Consider the following 21,371-nt stretch of genomic DNA (forward strand, 5'->3'; position numbering starts at 1 on the left):
CGCGCCACCCGCGCGCCGCCCCGGCCGCTCTAGCCGGCGGGCGGGACCATAGAGAGCCCGCGGCACCGCCCCTTCCACGGCCCGAGCGCCCGCTCGCGCGGTTCCCACAATGCACCGCACAATGGCCCGACCGCCGCCACTACCGGGGCCTGAGCGGGCCTGGCGGAGCCCGAGCGCGGCCCGGCCCGCAGCGCGGGGTCCCGAGCGCGGTGAGTGCCGGCGAGGGCCCCAGGGGACGGCGGGGAGCGGGGCGGGAGGCCGTCTCGCTGCGCCCGCGCGCCCGGCACCCGGAGCGGCGGCGCCCCTCATCTCGGGCCCCTCAGCGCGGTCGCCCACACCCCCGACCGGGGGCCCCCTCTGCGCCAACCCGGGCCCACATAGGTCCCAGGGGACGAAAACTTTCCCGGGACCCGATACCTGGGTCTGGGGGACCCGAAGAAACCCCATCGGCCCCCTCCCTTCCGAAACCTGGAGACGCAGCCCTGAGAGTCCCCCACACCGACCCCCAGGCTCCCTGGAGACCCAGATAACGCGCTCCTGACCTTACCAGGGACCCGGGGCTGGGGGACGCAGATAAGCTGCACCTGCTCCCTCTCGGACACGCCTACCCGGACCCACACAACCCCCTTTCCTGCTCCGCGTAGTCCCTCTGTTTCATCCTCCAGAGCCGCATAACCCCTTTTGAAGCTTCCCTCAGATAGCTGGTTCTGGGGAACCCCAATAAACCCTCGCTCTACTTCTCTTCTTAGTGTCTATACTCCCAAACCTTAGACGTCTTCTCTCCGGATACCCATTTTGAGATTGTCTTGAAATTCAGGGGATTCACTTCTATCTTCAACTCCTGGAATCCTCTGGCCCTTATAATCCCCCTATCTCTTTTGGGGGGGTCCCCTAGAGACCCCCCGTGATTCCTTACCTCGGTTCCTTAACTCGCTCGTGATTCCTTACCCTACTTGCCCTTCCTTCCATCCCCGAGGTCTCCTCCAGACTTCTCCTGGAGTTTCTGTCCCTTCTCCGACAGCCGTCCACTCCCATCTCTCCCTACCCCAGGGGAGTTGAACCTTTCCCACCACACAGTGGGGTGCTCTAGAAGCTGCTGGAGGAGCCAGGCTATTTCCTGCAAATCCAGTCCCACACCACCGCCCCAGCTTGGTGGGGGAAAGGGACCTGTAAGGTGGAAGATAAGGGACAACTGGTGTGAAGGAGTTGTTGGTGCTGACACCTGCAAGTGTAGCGTGTCTCCTGGCTTGTGTGTTTTTCCACCTGTCAGCTTGGGACTGTGATCGAGTCTGGCCTTGGGTTTCTAACCCTCCCCCCCAAGGTGAGGCCACCGGATTGGCGTGGCGATCTAATCAGCTTTCCTTTTCGTGAAGATGGGGCTGTAGTGAGTTGCAGCCATTTGCCCAAGCCCTGGTCAGGAGTGGGAGGCAGTGGGAATCAGAGGAAATAGTGAATCAAAGGGACTCCAAAGAGGGCCCGTCTATACTGACAGAAGAACTAGCAGCCCGAGAGTAAATCCAACCCCTGTTAATCCTGTTTGATGTCTCCTGGAATGATGCAAGTCATTGAGACTCTCCAGCCTCCCTGTAATTTAATTCTCCCACCGCTCTAGAGCGTGTGAGAGGGGCAGCTATTCCCATTTCCTTCTTTCCTTCTCACTGTTTTCCAGCCGGTCAGTGTGTCTTTTGGATTTGTTTCTGGTGCCCAGGTCAGGATCTGTTTTTTTCCCCTAAGTCTATATATAATTTCCCAGTTGCTATTCTGGGTGCTGCTTAAGGGAAGATTCTGTCCACCCCAAGGAACGTTCCCGGCTGTGTTTCCTCCTCGGCAGGTGTTGAATTGAGTTCTTCAGATCCCCAAGTAGCTCTTGGGCAGGAGGGATAAAAGCTATTTTAGGGTAGTCACTGAAGTGGAGCTGTTAATCCTCTGTGGGTCTCTCTAGTTAAGAACACTTGGAGATTAACCCTTTCCTTGCTGCAGGGAGGCTACTTCTCAACAGTTTTTTGGGAGGGTTGGGAGAATTCAAGTGGCAGCAGAAGGTGGGAACATGCAAGTCAATACAAAGGCAGAGATAATAGCTGCCTTTTTTTTGGGTACTTACAGCAAGCCAAGCCCTATACTGAACCCTTTGCATACCCGACTAAAATAATCCTTACAACAAGCCTGTGAGGTAAGTATTTTTAGCTTTACAGATGAGGAAACAGGCTAATAATGGAGAAAGAACGCAGTTTCTATAGAGGTGATGTAACACCATAAAAACTATAGTTTCATCAGAGGGCAGTAGGCGTCATGGCACACAACAGAGGACAGGCAGACTAGGGAGCAGTTTGTCTCCTCTCAGCTTTCAAAGAGGGCCGTACAGAGTTTTTAACCAGCATTTGTATTTGGGGTATGGAGCCTTAATGGAAGAGATTCCTAAAGTGGGAGAACTCTGGCCCGGGATGTGGTGCTGGAGGAAGGTAAAGTAAGGGGGACTGGTTAGAGAGGATGTACTGAGGGTTAATTGTGAGGAAAAAGGGGAAGGCTGCATTCTGGGGAGATCTTGGGAAGGGAAGGAAACTCACTCCAAGGCCTGAGAAGTAACATTAAAGGGGAAAAAAAAAGTACTACTCCGGCACCGTGTGGAAAAGAGGCAGACACAATTTAGACCTTAGAGACGGCACTGCGTGTATTCACACATTTTATATCAGACACTTTGAAGAGTGTTGTTTCACTTAGTTGTCCATGAGAATATTATAGGTAAAGAGAATAAATCTCTATTTTAGAAATCGAGGAAACTGAGTTTCAGAGAAACAAAGTAACCTGCCCATGGTTTCACAGCCAGTACGTGGCAGCTCTTCTGATAGCAAGTCCAAGGTTCTTTTCCACGCTACCTCCTTAAGATCAGGCGCCAGAAGGAATCTCAGGATGAAAATATACTGAGTTATACCAGTAACTGGGAGGGCTTGATTGTTTGTTTTATGGGAACAGGTTCTGTCAGCTTCTCTATAGTTGTTAAGGTTAGTGTGAGACCAGCAGAGCAGCTTTGAAAGAAGCAGAATTCTTTCACAGTTTTGTTGAGGAGGAAGTCTGAGGGAACAGACCTTCTGATAATGTGAGAGAAACCCAGGCATCTACCTGGATGAGAGGAGTTTGCAGACAAAGGACAGAAGAAGAGAGACCAGATTCCCAAAAGGGTTCCTAAGGTAACACTAGCAGCTTTGGTTATCCAGCAGCCTGTTGGTGACTGTAGGTAAGGATTTCTGCTGTGCCTTTTTAAAAGCATGAGGTGAATAGGATCAGGGTGTTGGCTGTTTTCTTTTTAAAGCCATAGCCACATTAAATGCAGATCAGGGCAAGCACATGGCTGCTGCCCTCCTGCTTTGGTTCTGTCAGTACAACCTCACAAGCTCTTCTTAGCCACCACCGGCCTCTTTCCTAGAAGCCCATTACTCACTCTTTCAGTAGCAGCATACTAAACTGCTGTGTCTTGTTTGTGCTTGTTCAGGAGAACAGATGAGGTGGACGTGTGGGAGGTGGGGGACGTACCATTCTCTTTCTGAGTTTGTGCGGAATTTCCAGGGCCATACTCCCCTCTTACATCAGCCAAAGTGATGTGACTTGCTTCCGTCTGGCTGCCATTCCCCATTTTCCAGAGGCTAAGGTGCATGATTTCAGATATCAAGGGAGAGCAGAATTTGACTTTGAAGGTAGGGGAAATTCCCTCCAAACTAGACATTCAAACTCGTGCTTGCTCTCTACCGAATTCCAAGGTACATAGTAATCACTGGTGTTATAAACAGGTAATTCCACCCTTGCAAAGAAGGAGGGGGCTTAAACAATGAAAGCCAGACGTCAGAGGCCTTTGAGGTTTATAGTAAAGCAGGCAAATATGCCATGGTGACTCGAAGGCTCAAGTGGGACTAGTGTTTAGTGCTGCCTACCCCTTCCCAGCATGTGACTCATGCAAAATGCAGCCACCTTTGTGCAGATCTTTCTAGGCAAATCTCCACTTGTGATGGGGAAATGTTTATCATATTACATTGCAATGCTTCTTCAACAAGAGGAATGGTTCCTGAACAGGAGGTAGCTCACGTTAATGATGAGTAAAGCTCTCTGGGGCATGAACCCGCTGATCCCATCATCTCGTTCACAGCCAGTCCGTTGGATGAATGGTCACTGTAAGCAGCAGGTGCTGATGAGCTGAGCAAGCATTCTGTGGCCCACAGCTAGTTTGTGCAGTTGGAGCCCTCCCCAGATTCTTGTGGACAATCCCCAGATACCCCCTTTGCTCCCTTCACGTGGAAAAGCCTCATGACCAAATTTTGGCATGACCTCTTCAAAGGGAATCCCCCTGTTTTAGCAAGTTGCATTGCTGTTGGTAATCTGTGATGAGCTTGTGAGTGTGAATGTGGGTCTTTTGTCCCACTCTTGAGAGTCAGTATGGTAACTCCCATCCTCTCTTCCTCTGAGTTGATGTCAGGAAAGAAGTTGTGTCATCTTTGCTCTAGCCTCCCTGCCGCCACAAGAGAAAGGATCAGACTTCATGATGTTGGCTCCTCACTTTGGAAGGGCTGTGAACCCAGTTTAAACCAGACCTTCCTGAGCATAAGTTAGCCTATGAGAATCAGCTTGCATTCAGTGACTAATGTACTTGTCTAAAAGAAAGTTGAGAGTCCTCTTCTAGATGCTAGGTGTGTGGAGATAAAGAGATATGATCTGAGCCCTCAACGAATCAGAGTTTGGTGGAGGAGACTAAGTTCTAATGCAAGTGTGTTACCTGCTCATAATGGAGGAATGCATGTGTGCCATGAGGGTCTGTAGTAGGGGCCACTCAACGCCTTGAGGTGTTGGACAGGCTTTGCTAAAGAAGCATGGTCTGGGCCCCAAAACCCAGAGAGGTAGTGGAGGGCAGGATGGGACCAGTACTGGTCTAGGGGAAGTGCTGAGTCTGCTGTTGCCTCCTCAGACAGAACCTCTTGATGTTGGTGCACTGGTAAGAAACACATCTGGCACAGGGCCTGACTTTCTAGGGTGTAAATTTCCTAAGTAAAGCCTTCTCCTTCCTTCTCCTTTGTTGCCTTTTGGGCATTTTATTGCTCCTTAGCACCTCCATGAGGAGGAGAACTGTGGAAAGTAGTGAGTGAGAGGGAGGTAGGGTAAAGGGGAGGAGGAGGAGCTGCTATCTCCAAATTTAGTGGAAAGGATGTAAAAGTGAAGTCAGAAGAGAAATTTTGGAGTTTAGGGCTTTTACTTCCTCAGATTATCTTGTTTCCTGTTAGCCTACGTAGTACTAGTATTAATAGTTACCACTAAGCGCTTACTAGGTGCCCAGTCTTCTGGTGAATGCTTTATATTCATTATCTCATTTAATCCTCAAAACATCCTTATGATTTAGGAGATTATTAAGCCCATTTTGTAAATGAGGAAACAGCTCAGGGAAGTAAGTAATTGGCTGCAAGTCACAAGGCTTCTAAGTGGAAGGGCTGGGATTGGAACGGGGATCTGTCTGCTTCCAGAGCCCATGTTTTCATGGTATGGGGCTCCCTAACACCAGGTGTTCTGATGTTTCAGGTGAAGAGATTGTTTTCTGAAGGCTGCGTTGAAGGCTGTGACAGAGAGAAAGCCCGTGTGGAGCTGATGGGGAGGCTTTCTGAATAACATGGCCCTTCGCCATTAGCCTTGCCATGACCACATTTTTCACCAGCGTTCCCCCCTGGATTCAAGATGCAAAGCAGGAGGAGGAAGTGGGCTGGAAACTAGTTCCCAGGCCTCGGGTCCGGGAGGCGGAGAGTCAAGTGAAGTGCCAATGTGAAATCTCGGGGACACCCTTCTCAAATGGGGAGAAGCTGAGACCTCACAGCCTCCCCCATCCAGAGCAGAGACCGTATAGCTGCCCTCAGCTGCACTGTGGCAAGGCTTTTGCCTCCAAGTACAAGCTGTATAGGTAGGTGACACTCCTATACCTCTTCCTTCCCACAGGACAAAGCTAGAGAGACTCCACTGAGTGTGGGGCTTTTTCTGTGGCAGAAGAGTAGAGGTTAATTTGTCCCATAAGTATACCCTGAACACCAGCCATTTGAGGTCGCTCACTAAAAACTAATGGTGGTATTTTTTAATTCAGACACTACAATCTGATGGGTACAATATCAGACAACCATGAACAAACTAGATTAAATGTTTTTTTCAATACTATTTTTCCCTCACCCCTGTCAGGTAATGGTGAGAATCTTAGCCAGAAATTAGGAATGAGTCTTAGAACTTTAGAAGGAAAAGGAGACCCTCTGGTCCAATCTGTAAATTTTAAAGTGGTGGCTAAGAGTGGGGAAGTAACTTATCCAAGGTCACATAACTTCTTAGGTCCTGCATTGCCTCTTCTACTGAACCAGACTGCCACTCAGATGATTACTTCTGTCTCCATAGGATCCCTGGTGTTCTCTGCGTCAGTGGCTTTCCTGAAACTTGTAATCCCAAGAACCTCTACTTAAAGTGAAATGAAATGTGAAAGCCTTGGTGTAAAGCAGATATGGCAGAGCAGCTTTGAAGGGTGGTAGGCCTGCTCAGAAGCGATTTTGATTTTTTCCTTGCCCTTCCATCAGAGGAGCATGTCCTTTACAAATGAGATCGTCTGCCTGATGCACAGTCCTTCATCTGTCCAACTGTGATTTATTGAGCTGCTGCTAATACCAGGCACAGTATTTGGTGCTAGGAACAGAGTAGTGAGCCAGACAGATGGGGTTGCTGGCCCTCTTTGAATTTACTGTCTTAAAGTGGGGCAGACAGTAAACAAGTAAATACGTGAACAAGATGACCACAGAAAACCTCAGTTCCTTGTCTGGAAGACAATTGATAGGAAGGAACTAAAACAGGTAACAGGGTAGTGTGTGACCGGGATTGCCCTCATGACAGTTCTGTGGTCCTCAGGAATGCTTTGATTCTGTGTACTGCTATGTCTTAGGTGGACTCCAGTTGGGGCCATCTTCTTAGACTTTCTTAGTGACAGTCTGGGTGTCAGTGGGAGGCTGCAGGAAAGGTCCTGGTCCAGGAGGCAGAAGCTCCCATTCCACCTATAGTCACTGTGTGATCTTAGGCAAGTTACTATACCTCTTTGGGTCTCAGTTTCCTCACCTGCAGAATGAGGGAAATGGACTGTGGATCACTCAGCACCTCCCTCTCATATGTTATCACGTCAGTTATTAACCAGCAGGTTAATAGTAACCCTCATAGGTGTGAGCACTCTTGAGCACTCACACGTAGCATGAGGGTAATATTGTCTGAAACTGTCCAGATAGAAAGGATCCTTGGGTGCTATACCAGAGACAGCGGTGGCATACCTAAGTGAACCCAGGTCTCAAGGAGGTCTGTGTTTAAATTCTCCCTCTGCCCCTTATTGGTGACGGGGCTGCCCTTCGGCCTCTTATGGGGAAGGTTAATGACATAGCTCACACAGGGCCCAGCAAGTGGTGGGCCCTCGAAGTCTTGCTGAGTTGGTTCTGAATGTATGAATGTATGCTCTGGATTGCAGTTCCGGACTCTGAGCTGCTTTCCAACCAGATGGGAGCAGGTAAGGCACTGAGGTGCCATGCCATAGAAATGTTTTTTTTAAATGTTGCTGGTTTGCAAACAATTTAAATGGTACAGATGGTCACGCAGTGAAAAATGAATTGTCCTCACACTCGAAGCTACTATTCTCCTCCCCAAAACAACGAGTGGGGTCATTTTATTGTGTATCCTTGTTGAGACATTCAAACATGTATTCCCTTCCCTTTTTATTTTCACAAGGGATTGTATTACACACACTATACTGAACTTCCTTTTTTGACTTAGTCCCTATATCTTGGGAGATTGTTCCAGATCAGGAAGTTTAGATGTATTTCATTTTCCCTTGTTCCAGATCAGGAAGTTTAGATGTATTTCATTTTCCCTTTATTGTGTTATTTAAGAAATTTTAAATATAATTTTTTGAAAAGGTAATATATTCACATAATTCAAAATTGTAAAGGTACCGAAAGGTATACCTTTTGAAAATTCTCCATCACACCCATAAGCTGCCCATTTCTTCTCCCCATAGGCAACCAGTATTGTGAGTTTCTTAACTATCCTTCCAGAAATATTGTAAGCACATACAAGCAATAATACATATATTTTTCGTCTTTTATATGCATAGTACCATTGTACATGCACTATTGTATCTCATTGCTTTTTCCACTGACTGTAATTTAGGAGCTTGTTCCCTGTGGGTACCTATAAAGCTGCCTTATTTTTTTAAAAGTTGAGTCATTTTATGGACTTACCATAATTTATTTAACCAGTTCCCTATTGATGGATATTTAGATTGTTTCTTATTTTTTGCTACTACAAAATACGCTGCAAAGAGCAGTACATATGTGATTTTGTAGGTGGGCAAGGATATCTATAGAATATAGTTGGTGGTATTCCATTTCATTCTATTGCGTGGCTCTACCATAATTTTTATATCTAGTTCCCTGTTAATGGACACCTCGGTTGTCTGGCCAGCCCTTGTGATCTCCCTTCTTTCTCCTCTATGCTTTATCCCTACCCCCAGGCACATGGCCACCCACTCAGCCCAGAAACCCCACCAGTGCATGTACTGTGATAAGATGTTTCACCGCAAGGACCATCTGCGGAACCACTTGCAGACCCACGACCCCAACAAAGAGGCCCTCCACTGTTCCGAGTGCGGTAAGAATTATAATACAAAGCTAGGCTACCGGCGCCACCTGGCCATGCATGCTGCCAGCAGCGGTGACCTCAGCTGCAAGGTGTGTCTGCAGACCTTTGAGAGTACCCAGGCCCTGCTAGAGCACCTAAAGGCCCACTCACGCCGGGTAGCAGGCGGTGCCAAGGAGAAGAAGCACCCCTGTGACCATTGCGACCGGCGGTTCTATACTCGTAAGGATGTGCGGCGGCACTTGGTGGTGCACACAGGCCGAAAGGACTTCCTGTGCCAGTACTGTGCCCAGCGATTTGGCCGCAAGGACCACTTGACGCGTCATGTCAAGAAGAGCCACTCGCAGGAGCTGCTCAAGATCAAGACAGAGCCAGTGGACATGTTAGGCCTACTCAGCTGCAGCTCCACAGTCAGCGTGAAGGAAGAGCTGAGCCCTGTGCTGTGCATGGCCTCTCGGGACGTGATGGGGGCCAAGGCCTTCCCTGGCATGTTGCCCATGGGCATGTATGGTGCCCACATCCCTACCATGCCCAGCGCGGGCGTGCCACACTCCCTGGTGCACAACACGCTGCCCATGGGTATGAGCTACCCTCTGGAATCCTCACCTATCTCTTCCCCACCTCAGCTTCCTCCAAAATACCAGCTTGGATCTACCTCATACTTGCCTGACAAATTGCCCAAAGTGGAGGTGGATAGTTTTCTGGCGGAGCTTCCTGGAAGTTTGTCTCTCTCATCCGCTGAACCCCAGCCCGCCTCACCTCAGCCGGCGGCAGCTGCGGCCCTCCTAGATGAAGCACTGCTCACCAAGAGCCCCGCCAACCTCTCTGAGGCCCTCTGCGCTGCTAATGTGGACTTCTCCCACTTACTGGGCTTTCTTCCACTCAACCTGCCCCCGTGTAACCCGCCTGGGGCCACAGGAGGCCTGGTCATGGGCTACTCCCAGGCCGAGGCACAGCCCTTGCTCACCACTTTGCAAGCTCAGCCTCAAGATTCCCCGGGAGCTGGGGGACCGCTGAACTTCGGGCCTCTGCACTCCTTGCCTCCTGTCTTCACCTCTGGCCTGAGCACCACCACCCTGCCTCGTTTCCACCAGGCATTCCAGTAGTCCCCAAGGAGGCTCTCAGCTCAGTCTTGGGCTCTGTCAGGGAGCCTCAGTACCTACCCCATCTGCATCCCCCGTGAAGGCAGCTGAGCTTTCAGAGCTGAGTTCAAAAAGAAAAAATTCCAGTATCTGTTTGGAGCACTTGGTTTGGGGGCTCAGGCTCCAGGATCAGTTCCAGGAGGAGCCTTGAGCCCCAACCCCATGAAAAGATCTCATACCATAGGACTTCAGGTATTTTTACTTTTATTTTTTAAATCTGAATCGGGAGCCACACTTAGCCCTCTCCATCTCCAAAGCATCAGCACCTCCTTTTCTTCGGAGAAGGGAGAGGTCTCTTGGAGACCCGGAAGGTTTCACTTTGGATGACCTCGAGAGAAATAGCCCAAGAAGCCTGCCTTCTGGTCCCAACCTGCAGACCCCACAGCAGTTGGTCAGACTTCCGGAGAGGGTCACTTGGCTCCATCTCCTGCTTCCAACCAATGGGCAAGAAAAAGAGCCTCTGTTCTTCCCCACTATCCCCCATCCCTCCTGTACCAACACCTCCATTTTCAGTCAGTGTTGTCCAGCAACGGTACCGTTTACACAGTCGCCTCAGACACATCATTTCACCTCCCTTGCCAAGCTGTTAGCCTTAGAATGATTGCGGTGAACATTGTTTACACACCATGAATCCATTCCCACCAGTCCATTCCAGTTGGCACCAGCCAGAACCATTTGGTACCTGGTGTTTACTGGAGCCCTGTTTACAAGGCGGAGTCGGATCTCGCTGACTTCTCTTCACTTGAGGTCACATTTTTCCCCTGTGGGGAAATAAACTGACTTTGGACTGCTTCAGTCTCTGCCATCTTCCATGACTGTGTCTGTTCTGCCTTCCTCAGCAGCGTCCACAGAAGGCAGGGAAGAAGATTGGAGCAGTTTTCTCACAGATCTGCAATTCTGTTTTTCTCCAAGTACATCATGGCCCCCTCATCCTCCTTTTGAACTGGAGAGGGGAAGAAATGAAAGGCATGCCCACTTCTATCACCTCCCTATTCCCTATCCCCTACCCTGAACATCATGAGCTGTTATCATTAGTCTTGGAAGGAGGGACTTTAGTTCTAGGCTGGTGTGGATAGCAAAGGAGAGGGTGTGAACCCGTCATTTGTCTTTCTCCTACCTGTTCCTTTTCCAGGAAATTGTGGAATTGTTGGAAGAAGAGTTTTCAGAAAGTTGGGACTGGGCAGATAGTTGAGTCCTGATCTGTGGGTACATCATTGCCTCCCATACCAAACTTTTTTCTTATCCAGTGTCCCTCCTCTCTCCACTTTGCAGTCCCCACGGACTCAGGGACACTGTGCATAGGCTTCTCTGCCCTCCATCGAAAGACTTCCACCTTTGTTTTGTGGCCCCCCTCAGTTTTGCCCCCGGCACTCAGCAGCAGGGCTTCTTGCAACAAATGATTAGTTCTTTTCTGACTTGTGGGGCTCCCTGCCACAGACAGCAACAGGCCTTGCCCGGCTGAACTCCATCTGTTTCATCTCAGTTCTGCATAGGCTTCGCTCTTCCCACTCGTGGAAGGGAGGCAGCTCAGGGACCACTAATGTGGGACCCTCTTGAGACACTTCCACTCTGATTCAGAAACACACTTCTACCTCTTTACTGTTAACTCCTACAGATGCAGCCAGCAGTTTCTGGGCACTTCTCTCAGCGGGTGCCTCATGCTGGCTTCTCCACTAGGGTTTCAGGACAAACTACCAAGGAACTGCCTCAGCCTCCTCCCAGTCTTCCCCCTCTCCCCCTTCTCTCTAGAAATCACTTTGATTTATCATCAGGAACTGAGCAGGTTCAAGACCCAGGCTTCTGCTTCAGCCCAGGCCAGTACTCTTTGTTTGAGGTGAAAGCCTTAAAATGTAGCTCCCTGGCCCTTGATTGGAAGTAATGTCAAGTAAATAAGCATGTTTTGATTTAAGTAAGGTAGCTTGGGATACCTTTAAGAAGACAAAACAAAACCAGATATAAAAATGTCTGGCAAGGTTAGAATCAGACTAGGTGATTTGCTTCTAAAAATTAGTTTCAGTGAGTCCCAGGGACTAATTAAGGTTTATTTTTAAAAGCGTCCGCTTTGGTACGCAGCCACCTCCTGCATGCTGTGCATGTTATTGGGACTCGTATTACAGGGAATGGTATGTGAGGATCTAAGCAGGACTCAGTGCTGCCATTCTCCTTGTCTCTGGTCTTTGTCACTAGACCCAGCAACCCTTCACCGCTCCCTGCCACCTTCCCTGCACCCTTAGTTTACAGAGGTAAATGGGCCTCTGGCCACAGAATATAAAGTGTCGGGCTGTTAGAGGAGTCCCCTCCTCTCTGCTCTTTCCTGTCCCTTCCTTGAATTCTACCCCCCATTAGTGATGCTGGGAAACTCATAGGACAGGCAAAGCAACTATTTAAAACCTTGTAACTGGGGCCTTGCCCCTCCTTCCCTCCCCTTCCATCCTGCCCCTCCTTTCCTCTTCCTTCAATGCCCTCAACACCCATAAAGAATTTCCCTATCACTGTGAACTTTGCTGGTGCAGAGGAACATCTGCCTTTACCTTTTTTTGGACCATAGCCACCCAGCTGTTTCTTAAACCTCTCTTCCCAAAATTAAAAAAAAAAAAAAAAAAAAGCCTTATTGGCCTGGTTGTTCAAAGGATAAGAATAGCTTTATCCTACACTCAGTACCAAACCCACTTCAGTACCCTTACTGAGGCCATGAGAGCCTGAGGGGCGTCTGCCCAGGAAAGGAGCCATGGCTTGTGGCAGAGACCAAACAGGGACCAGGAAAAAGGAGTGATGTCTCCTTGCCCCACCACCTCCTCCAACCTCTGTCAGCGATGAGCTACCCTGAACAGGGGGCAGGCACCTCACGCCCTGCACAATAGCTGGTCTGGGTTGAGTGCAGTCCTGGGGGCCAGGGCATGACATGCCCAGCTGTGTCAGCTCAAAGGATCTGTGCACATCTTAAAAGAGGTGAGAGGTAGGGAGAGGAGCACCAATGAGTTTTTTCCCCCAACCTTTTACAAATGGCATTTTGTTAATGGAAATCCGGGAAGCAGGTGTGATTACTTTTTTGCTCGTAGATATTGTCCTAAGTTGAAATTCTCCCATTGCCCTAGACTTTCCCTAGTAGACTTTTAAATCCCTACCCCCCCTTCTTTTTGGTAGCTGTTTCCTCCAACCCCTCACCACCTCCCCTCTTATCTAGGAGCTGTTTTTAAGCACGATTTTTTTTTAACAGTTTATATTGTACAGGATCAATATTTTGCTTTTTAACAAGGATATTTATGTAATAAGAAACTTTGCCTTAGGCAGGTGTTGGCCAGAAAAGTCCAGATTCCTCTGAGACCCCACCCTGGCCTCTCCTGGAGCTCTGAACCTGCTGTGGAAGGAACTGGCTGTGACCTTCACCACTGGAGAATAGGGTCTGTGGCAAGGAAAAGGGGTGTTCTGGTGTTGACAGGAGGATTCACCATGATGATCAGTGCCTCTCTGAAGGATTTAGAAGTATTCAGTCTAGTTTCTTTGGATGGAAGCTGACTTCCTTAGCCAGTTCTCCCCATATGCACCTCTCCACCTCAGTAATCGGCACTGGAACTCCTGGAACACCACTGCTCCTCATACGCCTCCCTCCCTCCCAGTGGTCAAGGCTTTGGAGCCACTCTTTCGTAATGCCAGATTATTTAAAGAGAGAAAAATACAAGACAAAACCTTCTAGCACTTTGTAAACACAGTGAATAACCTCTTGGAGTATTTTTGGCTTTATATAAAACAAGGTTTTTAATTGTAAAATATAAGTGCCATTAGAAAATGCACAGGGCGTATCTTTGTTAAAGTAGATTTTTCAATGTTTTACAGAATTACATTTTCAAAAAAAGTTTTTATAATGAAGTTGTTTATTAAAAACTTCTGAATGATGTGTTTGGAAGTTGTGAACCTGTCTGATTGGGAAAGGGTTGGAGAGAGCCTGGGGAAGAATTGGAATCTCCAGACATCTTTAGCATCCATTGGGATGGTGAGTGTAGGCAGATGGTAACAACCCTTCACATTAGCACCTACAAACATTGTACTTTGAAATGGAAGATCTTAATGGGATGTCTTTGAGGTAAGTGGCATCACATAATCTTGGATGCAAGTGTCAGAAAAATCAAATTGGCTTAAACAATGAAATTTCATATAACTCAAAATGCCAGATGTAGAGTGCTCTTTAGGTTAGGATTGATCCAGTGACTCAAACATGGTTGGCCTTAGCATTCCTATTTCTCTCTGCCCTATCTTGTGCAGTTGTGACGTCATCTTCAGGCCCCACAAAGTGGCTTGTCCCTTTGTGTAGGAGTAGAATGCTGCCACGATTCCACACCTGTCATTCTCACACAGTGCTGACTATGAAGAGAAGGGGACGCTTGTCAGGCTCTCTCAGGAGAGAGGAGTCCTTTTATTCACAGAAGCCCCAGTAAGCATCTCCTGTCTTACTTATTGGCCTTGTTGGGGTTCTGTACCATCCCCAAACCAGTCACTATACGCCAGTGATGACAAGGCTGAGACAAGGGGAGGAGTGGTTTCTCAAAGGGAATTTGGGGTACTGTTCATCCACTGCCCAAGGTGCACAGTTGGTAAGTGACAGAGCTAGGACCTGACCTTGCCCATGCTTGTGCCTACTCATTGGGTTCAGACAGACTGTTGAGAGGCTGGCGTGACTTCACCTGACGTCATTGCTTGGTCAGTCTCTAACGAACGTGGTCATCACTATGCTGGGCCCCATCTCATACTGAGATCCTCCCATCCAGGGCTCAGACTGAGCTAACTTCTGTGGTCTGGCGCCAGCATCCATAGCCAAGCAGTGCAAGTCACTCTGGAGTCCAACCCCAGAGTCCATGGGACATTAACAAGTGTTAATGTGTGTAACAGGTGTTTTGGGTACAAAGGCAGTGGGCTGGCTCTTCATCTCTTTGGCCTTCCATTTATTTGACAGATGTTCACTGTTCACCCCAATGGGTCAGATCCCAGCTAGGGCCCCACAGCAATCCACCTTGCCCTCTAGGGGGTGCATACCCTAGGATGGGTCTAGGGGCTCAGAGCTATCTTATTCATTGGATGGGAGGAGGGGGAAGGCTTTCTGTAGGAGGTGGCAAGGACTTCCAGGTGGGGGGGGGTGGAGGGGTATGGGCATTAGGTGTATTGATTTCTATAGGCCACAAGTTTGGGAGCCGAGACCACAGAAGTGTGGATGCATTTGCAGGATCAGGGCTGCAGGAGCTGGTCCATCTTATCCTATCCAAGCAAGCACAGACCCTGTACTTCAGACTAGAGTTCACATTTGTGAAATGTCTGGTACAGAGCAAGGGGTAGCCCCTGGGCCTAGGACAGGGTGAAGCAATGTCCACGTTTCAGCCTACCGGCCTAGGACAATTCACCTCATGTGGAGGAAACTAGGCAGATGCCCACTTGCTCCCTGGTTGGCAGCGTTTGAGACCTCCCTTGTCCCAGATCCTTCTACTCCGATCTTGTTTCTTCCTTTCTTATAAATATTTGAGCACCTCCATGTGTCCGACAATTACCATCATCTGCGGCTCCCAGTTTGAGTCTGGTCAGTCTTTGCAAGGGATACCTCTTGAGTCCTCTGCGTACGGCTAATTTATCCTGTGCAAAGCCACAGTCGAGGGTGGGCGCTGAGCGGCTCCCACCTGGCTACCGCAGATGCGCAGATGCCGGGAAAAGTAATCGCCTGGCGTGGCGGCGGTGATGGAATATTCTCTCTGATCCGTGACCGGGGGTTGGGACTGATCCCTGGTGCCTGCTCGGAGCTGCTCCTTGTTGGTTCATCCCTGCACTTCACCCCACCTCCCCCGCCAGCGCCCTACTAATCAGGGGCCAGTTCTGTTTGGCGTCCACGGTCGCATCCCCCTGCCCCTCCGCCAAGCCTCCAGGCCCCTTGAGCCCCGCAGTCGGGGGACCCTTGCGAATCACATCCGGAAGGGCGGGGCGCGAGGGGCGGAGCACGCCCCCCGGAGGAGGAGACCGCGTCTCCCCGCCTCCCGCCCGCGGTTGCCGCCAGGCGCCGAGCGGTCTCTCTCGCGGAACCCGCAGTGTCGCCCGCGCCCCGAGCCCCTCCAGGCCAGGCTCCTGCAGGTGATGGCGGACGAGGGTGCGAGGAGCCTAAAAACCGCTGCGTGCCCGCCGTCCGGCCCCGCGCAGGGAGGGGGCCCTGGTCCCGCGGCTGGGGCCCGCGAAGCCGGGGGACGCGGGCACCCCGACCCCGGGACGGCCCTGCCTGTCCCAGGGTGCTGGGAAGCGGCCTCTGCGGCGACTGACCGGAGCCCGGAAAACGGCTTTATCGGGAATGAGGACCCAGAAACCTGTGGCGCAGAGGGGTGGGGGGCTCGGGCTGGGGCCGGCGGGAAGGCCGAGGAAGTGACGACTGAGAAGGGCGCCATCTTCAAGGAGGAGGCAGAGGGGGAGGTGGAGAAGCAGCAAGTAGGGGAGGAGATGGAGGTGGTGGAGAAGCTGGTAGAGGAGGAGAAGCTGGAGGTGGGAGCGGAAGCGGAAGCGCAGGAGGGCCTGGGGCCCCTTAACCTTGATGGCCCAGTTGTGGACCCACTGGAGGCCATTCAGTGGGAGTTGGAGGCCGTGAGTGCCCAGGCGGATAGGGCCTACCTGCGACTGGAACGCAGGTTTGGGCGCATGCGCCGTTTGCACCTAGCCCGTAGGAGCTTCATCATCCAGAATATTCCTGGCTTCTGGGTCACCGCCTTCCTGAACCACCCGCAGCTGTCAGCCATGATCAGCCCCCGAGATGAAGACATGCTCTACTACCTGATGAATTTGGAGGTGAGGGAGCTCAGGCACGCCAGGACTGGCTGCAAGTTCAAGTTCCGCTTTTGGAGCAACCCCTACTTCCAGAACAAGGTGATCGTGAAGGAGTATGAGTGCAGATCCTCAGGCCGGGTAGTATCAATCGCAACTCGCATCCGATGGCACCGGGGCCAGGAACCCCCTGCTCTGGTACACAGGAACCGGGACACTGTCCGCAGCTTCTTCACCTGGTTCTCACAGCACAGCCTCCCAGAGGCTGACAGGGTTGCCCAGATTATTAAAGAGGACTTGTGGCCCAACCCCCTGCAATACTACCTGCTGGGGGATAGGCCCCACAGAGCCAGGCGAGGCCTAGCCAGGTGGCCCACAGAGGTGCCCCCTAGGCCCTACGGGTGCCAGTCTGGCTAAGTCCTGCCCTGGGACCTGGCCCCTACATAAGAGTCCCTTCTGCCTCCTGTGGACCTGTGCTTAGGCTAGTGATGGCACTCTGCTATCTGCTTTCTCTTCTGTGCACTCTGGCCCCTCTGGACATTCAGTGGACTCAGCTCCAAGATTGTGGCCTTCGTGGCCAAGCTCTTCTGTTTCCATGTGGCCTTCATGCGTCACGTGACTGTCACTTGCCAGTGTCTACTCAAGCACCCAATGCTATGGACATGTACTGCCATTGTCTTCATGTCCAGGACCTATCTTTGATCATGGCCTTTCTGCCATTTTTGACATGGGCATCCACAAGTCATTGCTAGAAGGACCAGTGCCTCTTCGAGGCCCACTGCTTCAAGGCCACAACATGCTGGTCTTCATATTTATGCTGGCCCTGCACACTGGCTGTGGCGAGCCAAGTCTCATCACCCAAGATGAAATGGGTGCATTTGGTGCTGGCTGTCAACCTGACTTGGACATTCCAGGGCGTTGGACATTCATAGGCCACGCCACCCCAGGCTAGTGGATTGTTGGGCACCTAGCAGAATGGGCATGCAGCCAGCAGAAGGTTTCTGGGCATGGGTGAGGTCAAGGACACAGAGAAGTGGGCAATGCATTCTTTGTGACCACTCTGCTCCTCTTACGGCTGCATTGGTCCTACCTTGCAGCCTGCTATCAGCTTGTGAAGGTCTGTACCGTGCCCTACCAACGTCTGGCCATTGCCCTTCTCGTGAATTTTGCCCAGGCTGCCACTAACCTTGTTACCTGCTCCCAGGTCTGTAAGGACCTCAAGAACTGCCTGTGGACACAAGTGGGCCACCTGCCAATGCACAAGAGAGCCCCCAAACCCCTAGGAACTCTGCTGCACTGGCATATCTGGGTGTTTGCTCAAGGCAGGGCAATGACGGGGTCCCTTCCAGAATCCTACTTCCTTGAGCCCCAGTCACTGGACTCACACAGAATCCAGCTCCTCCTGTCTCCACCTGTTTTTAGGCTGCCAGATTGGAGGTGCTGGGGAGGGGGTGTTTCTGGTCATGGGGGCTGTGTACACCTGCCCAGTCCTCACATCTTTCTTTTTATTCTTTAAAGTGACAGCTCAGAAACAAAATAAACTGAAGAAGCAAGGTTCTTTACAGACAGCTGAGGAGATGGGCTTTCTTGTTGAATTTGCCTGTCTTTGACTGACTCCAGAGAGGGAGGTTGTCCCGTACACCCAAGCTCTCTCTGCCTGCTCTGCTTCCATGCCCTGCCTGGTCAGCAAGGCCTAGAATCTTTAAGGGGGGATGGTGCCAGGCTGCTGAACAGAGAGACCAGGAGGTCTAGGTCCCCAGCGGCAGGGATAGTTCATTGTTTTGTGCTGTGTCCTTTTAGACTAACTTTGGCCCCAACTCTACTTTCTTCTTCCACCAGGTCCACACCCCCCATGGGATACTGTAGGTACAAGAACCTAGCTGCCTCCACCAAGTCCCCCTCTGCCGGCTTTGAGGGCTGTCTCCATTTAATTTTGGAGGGTCACCATACCCAGGCCCCTTCCCATGGAAGGCCTTGTCTTCTGCTCCCCAGGACATGGAGAGACCTTGACACAAAATAAAGGGGCAGGTGCTCTCAGCAGGGGAGTGCAACAGAGCCAGAGCCAGCGGAAAGGCAGGAATGGCTGAGAGCCCGCAGGGTGGAGGGAGGAGAGCCCCCTGATTCTTCCTAACTTTTTTGATTCACCAATAGGTTTTTTAAATTAGAAGAACTGGGCCAGCCCCGTGGCTTAGCGGTTAAGTGCACGTGCTCCGCGGCTGGCGGCCCGGGTTCGGATCCGGGGCGCGCACCGACGCACCTGCTTCTCCGGCCATGCTGAGGCCGCGTCCCACATACACCAACTAGAAGGATGTGCAACTACGACATACAACTGTCTACTGGGGCTTTGGCGGGAAAAAAAATAAAAGAACTAATAACAGAACACTGCAACTTGAGAGGTCCTCTCGGTCCAGGTATAACCTTGTGTATGTAGAAAGTTAATGCTATATGTAATTTTTCATTTTGCTGCTTTTAAGTAAGACCCTAGGCATCCCCTTCTCCGTTTCTGCCCACTGGGGAAAGTGAGCTGTCCACGCCTGCTTATTGTTTTTCGCTTTTCGTTGAGAACATTTAAAAGAATGTCAATGTAATCTTTCTATGCCATTTGGAAACTTGTGTGGCTATTCATGATTGTAATCAAGTTGTTGTGGCCTGTTAATATAACCCTGTACTTAGAAGTAGTTTGAATAAGGTGGTTTTGTAGGACTTAGACTGGAAATTGTTACCACATTCCTCACGTGTTGTGAAGATAACCTGCAAAAAGAAATCTGTAACTCTGATGGTCTTGATTCTGAGCCCCAGTGGCCGTGTTGTAATTGACATCGCTGTAACTGACATCTCTGCTTCTAAACAGAAATGTTCATGAGGTGGCTTTGTCCAATTAGAAGAGGATTAATGGCACTTTTGTCTTCTATATGCACGATGAAGAAATAAAAACCTTTCAGTTTGGGGAAAAATAACTCGGAACATGTTATTCCCCCATCCTCCATTGGCAGGAAAAAATAAATCCTAATTCCTTATCATGGCTGACAAAGCCCAGCATTTTCTGGTCCCTGCCAACATCTCCCGTCAGTCCCCCACACTTGCCTCTCTGCTGCTCCTTAAACACACTTAGCACGTTCCAACCTCAGAGTTTTGGCACTTGCTTTTCTCTCTCTCTCGTTTTCTTCCTGCAGATATTCTCATCTCTGGCTCCCTCAGTTTGTTCAGGCATCAGTCAAATGCTTCTTCAGAGGCCTTCCCTGCCCCGCCTGTCTAGAGTCATCCCCGAACCCTTTCTGTCTCTTCTCCCCTGCCCACCATGATTCTGTCCATGTCATCTGTGACTCTGAGATGATCTTGTTTTCTTACCTTCCTTCCCCTCCAAAATGCGTCAGGAGAACAGGGACCTATCTGTCTGCTGCTTTGCCTCACGTGCACCTTAGAAGTTCCTTGTGTGAGTGAATGACTATCCAGAAGTGTCTGAGTGTTGTGCTGGGCCCTGACAGTGTGGACCCTGCCCAGAGGGTTTCAGCTGGGCACACAGGGTGGGGGCAATGAAGGGTGACCATGTAACTTGTCATCTAGCTGGAACACATCTGGGAGTGAAAGGGGCACTACTAATAATTACACCAGGATAAGAGGCCTAACTGGTATATAACGGTCACCTGAAAGAAACAGAACCCAGCTAAGTCCAGCCTGGCACACAGCTCATCCCAGCTGTGTGTGATGTGGGATCAGAGGGTGGAGGCTTCTTTGAAGTTGATGCTGGGCTGGGCTTTGAAGATTGGGCGATACTTTGGAAAGTGGGACTGGAGAAGGGAATTCCTGCTAGAGCAAACAGCGTGACCAAAGGCACTGGGCTAGAAAACGTATGCTGTGTTCAGTGCACAGCATGTGCCCTAGGTGTGGCTGCCTGGGAGAAGCAAGGCTCCAGGGGTACATTAAAGCCATTTTCTGGAAATAAGAACTCTGAATGCAAAGTTGAGGCATTATCCGGTGGATAATGGGGAGGGGTATCAGATGTGCTTCAGAGGTGGCAGAGCTCACAGGGCAGCTGGAGGCAAGAGGTGGGGAGTGTCTGCAACGCTAGCTCTCTAGTATCTTCGGTTTGAATCTTATCCATATGTCCAGGCTCCAGCTCTTCCAGGAAGCCCTCCATGATTGGCCCAGTCCACAACAATCTCTGCCACCTCCCAAGTACAGCCTAGAACCCGAATTTTGGACACCAGTGCCTATCTGGACTGCACCCTCTGGGTTTCGCTTTTGTGCTAAACACCTGTCCCTGACACTCCCAGGGCAATCAGGATAAGCCTCAAAGCATCCTGGCAACCCTGGAAGCTGGTGCCCCCCATGGTTTGCCTGCCCTTCGCCTGGTAGTTGGCAGGTGCACTCTGGCTCCTGCAGCCCAAATTTGGGCCCAGCTGCATCCTTAGGCCCTAGACAATGGTGCTTACAAAACAGGTGCTTACCTGAGCTTTCTGCTGCGTGACCAGTGGCGTGCTTCCTTCACGCTGTGACTGACTTTGGCAAGGGGCCTTGGCAACCGTGTGTCCCAGCCACCCTTCTGGGGCATGAGTCTCATCCTCAGAACCCACTCCTGCTTGCTCACTCGTTCGGTCCTGAGTCTCGCACTTATTTATCCACCCGTCTTAGCACCCCCCCTCTGTACTGGGCACTGGGGGCACAAGATGACTCTATTCAGGTCTCTGCCTTCAGTGGGCTTAAGAGTCCGAGAGACTGAAAACAGTGATAATAACCACCGACATTTAGTGAGCACCTACTGTGTGCCAGGGGCTTGTA

General features: G+C 50.6%; 2 protein-coding genes across 2 annotated transcripts; both read left to right on the plus strand.

The window, feature by feature from the left end:
* Nucleotides 1–131: 131 nt before the first annotated feature.
* PLAGL2 (PLAG1 like zinc finger 2) lies at nucleotides 132–13,716 on the plus strand. Its single transcript, XM_058562961.1, has 3 exons — nucleotides 132–209; nucleotides 5,554–5,926; nucleotides 8,546–13,716. Exons 2-3 carry the CDS (start codon nucleotides 5,667–5,669, stop codon nucleotides 9,774–9,776), a joined length of 1,491 nt encoding a protein of 496 aa, XP_058418944.1. The 5' UTR covers nucleotides 132–209; nucleotides 5,554–5,666; the 3' UTR covers nucleotides 9,777–13,716.
* A 1,417-nt stretch (nucleotides 13,717–15,133) lies between these two features.
* Nucleotides 15,134–19,549, plus strand: LOC131418547 (putative testis-specific Y-encoded-like protein 3). The gene has a single exon (XM_058562966.1). It carries the CDS (start codon nucleotides 15,921–15,923, stop codon nucleotides 17,007–17,009), a length of 1,089 nt encoding a protein of 362 aa, XP_058418949.1. The 5' UTR covers nucleotides 15,134–15,920; the 3' UTR covers nucleotides 17,010–19,549.
* The last annotated feature ends 1,822 nt before the right edge of the window (nucleotides 19,550–21,371 follow it).

This window comes from Diceros bicornis, chromosome 19 (assembly GCF_020826845.1).
Source record: "Diceros bicornis minor isolate mBicDic1 chromosome 19, mDicBic1.mat.cur, whole genome shotgun sequence".
NCBI classification, from domain to species: Eukaryota; Metazoa; Chordata; class Mammalia; order Perissodactyla; family Rhinocerotidae; genus Diceros; species Diceros bicornis.

Excerpts from the sequence above, each read along its gene's own strand:
- PLAGL2 (XM_058562961.1), top strand. The coding sequence starts at position 5,667 with ATGACCACATTTTTCACCAGCGTTCCCCCCTGGATTCAAGATGCAAAG. Across the intron at positions 5,927-8,545 it reads TCCAAGTACAAGCTGTATAG|GCACATGGCCACCCACTCAG; the intron begins GTAGGTGACACT and ends CCCTACCCCCAG.
- LOC131418547 (XM_058562966.1), top strand. The coding sequence starts at position 15,921 with ATGGCGGACGAGGGTGCGAGGAGCCTAAAAACCGCTGCGTGCCCGCCG.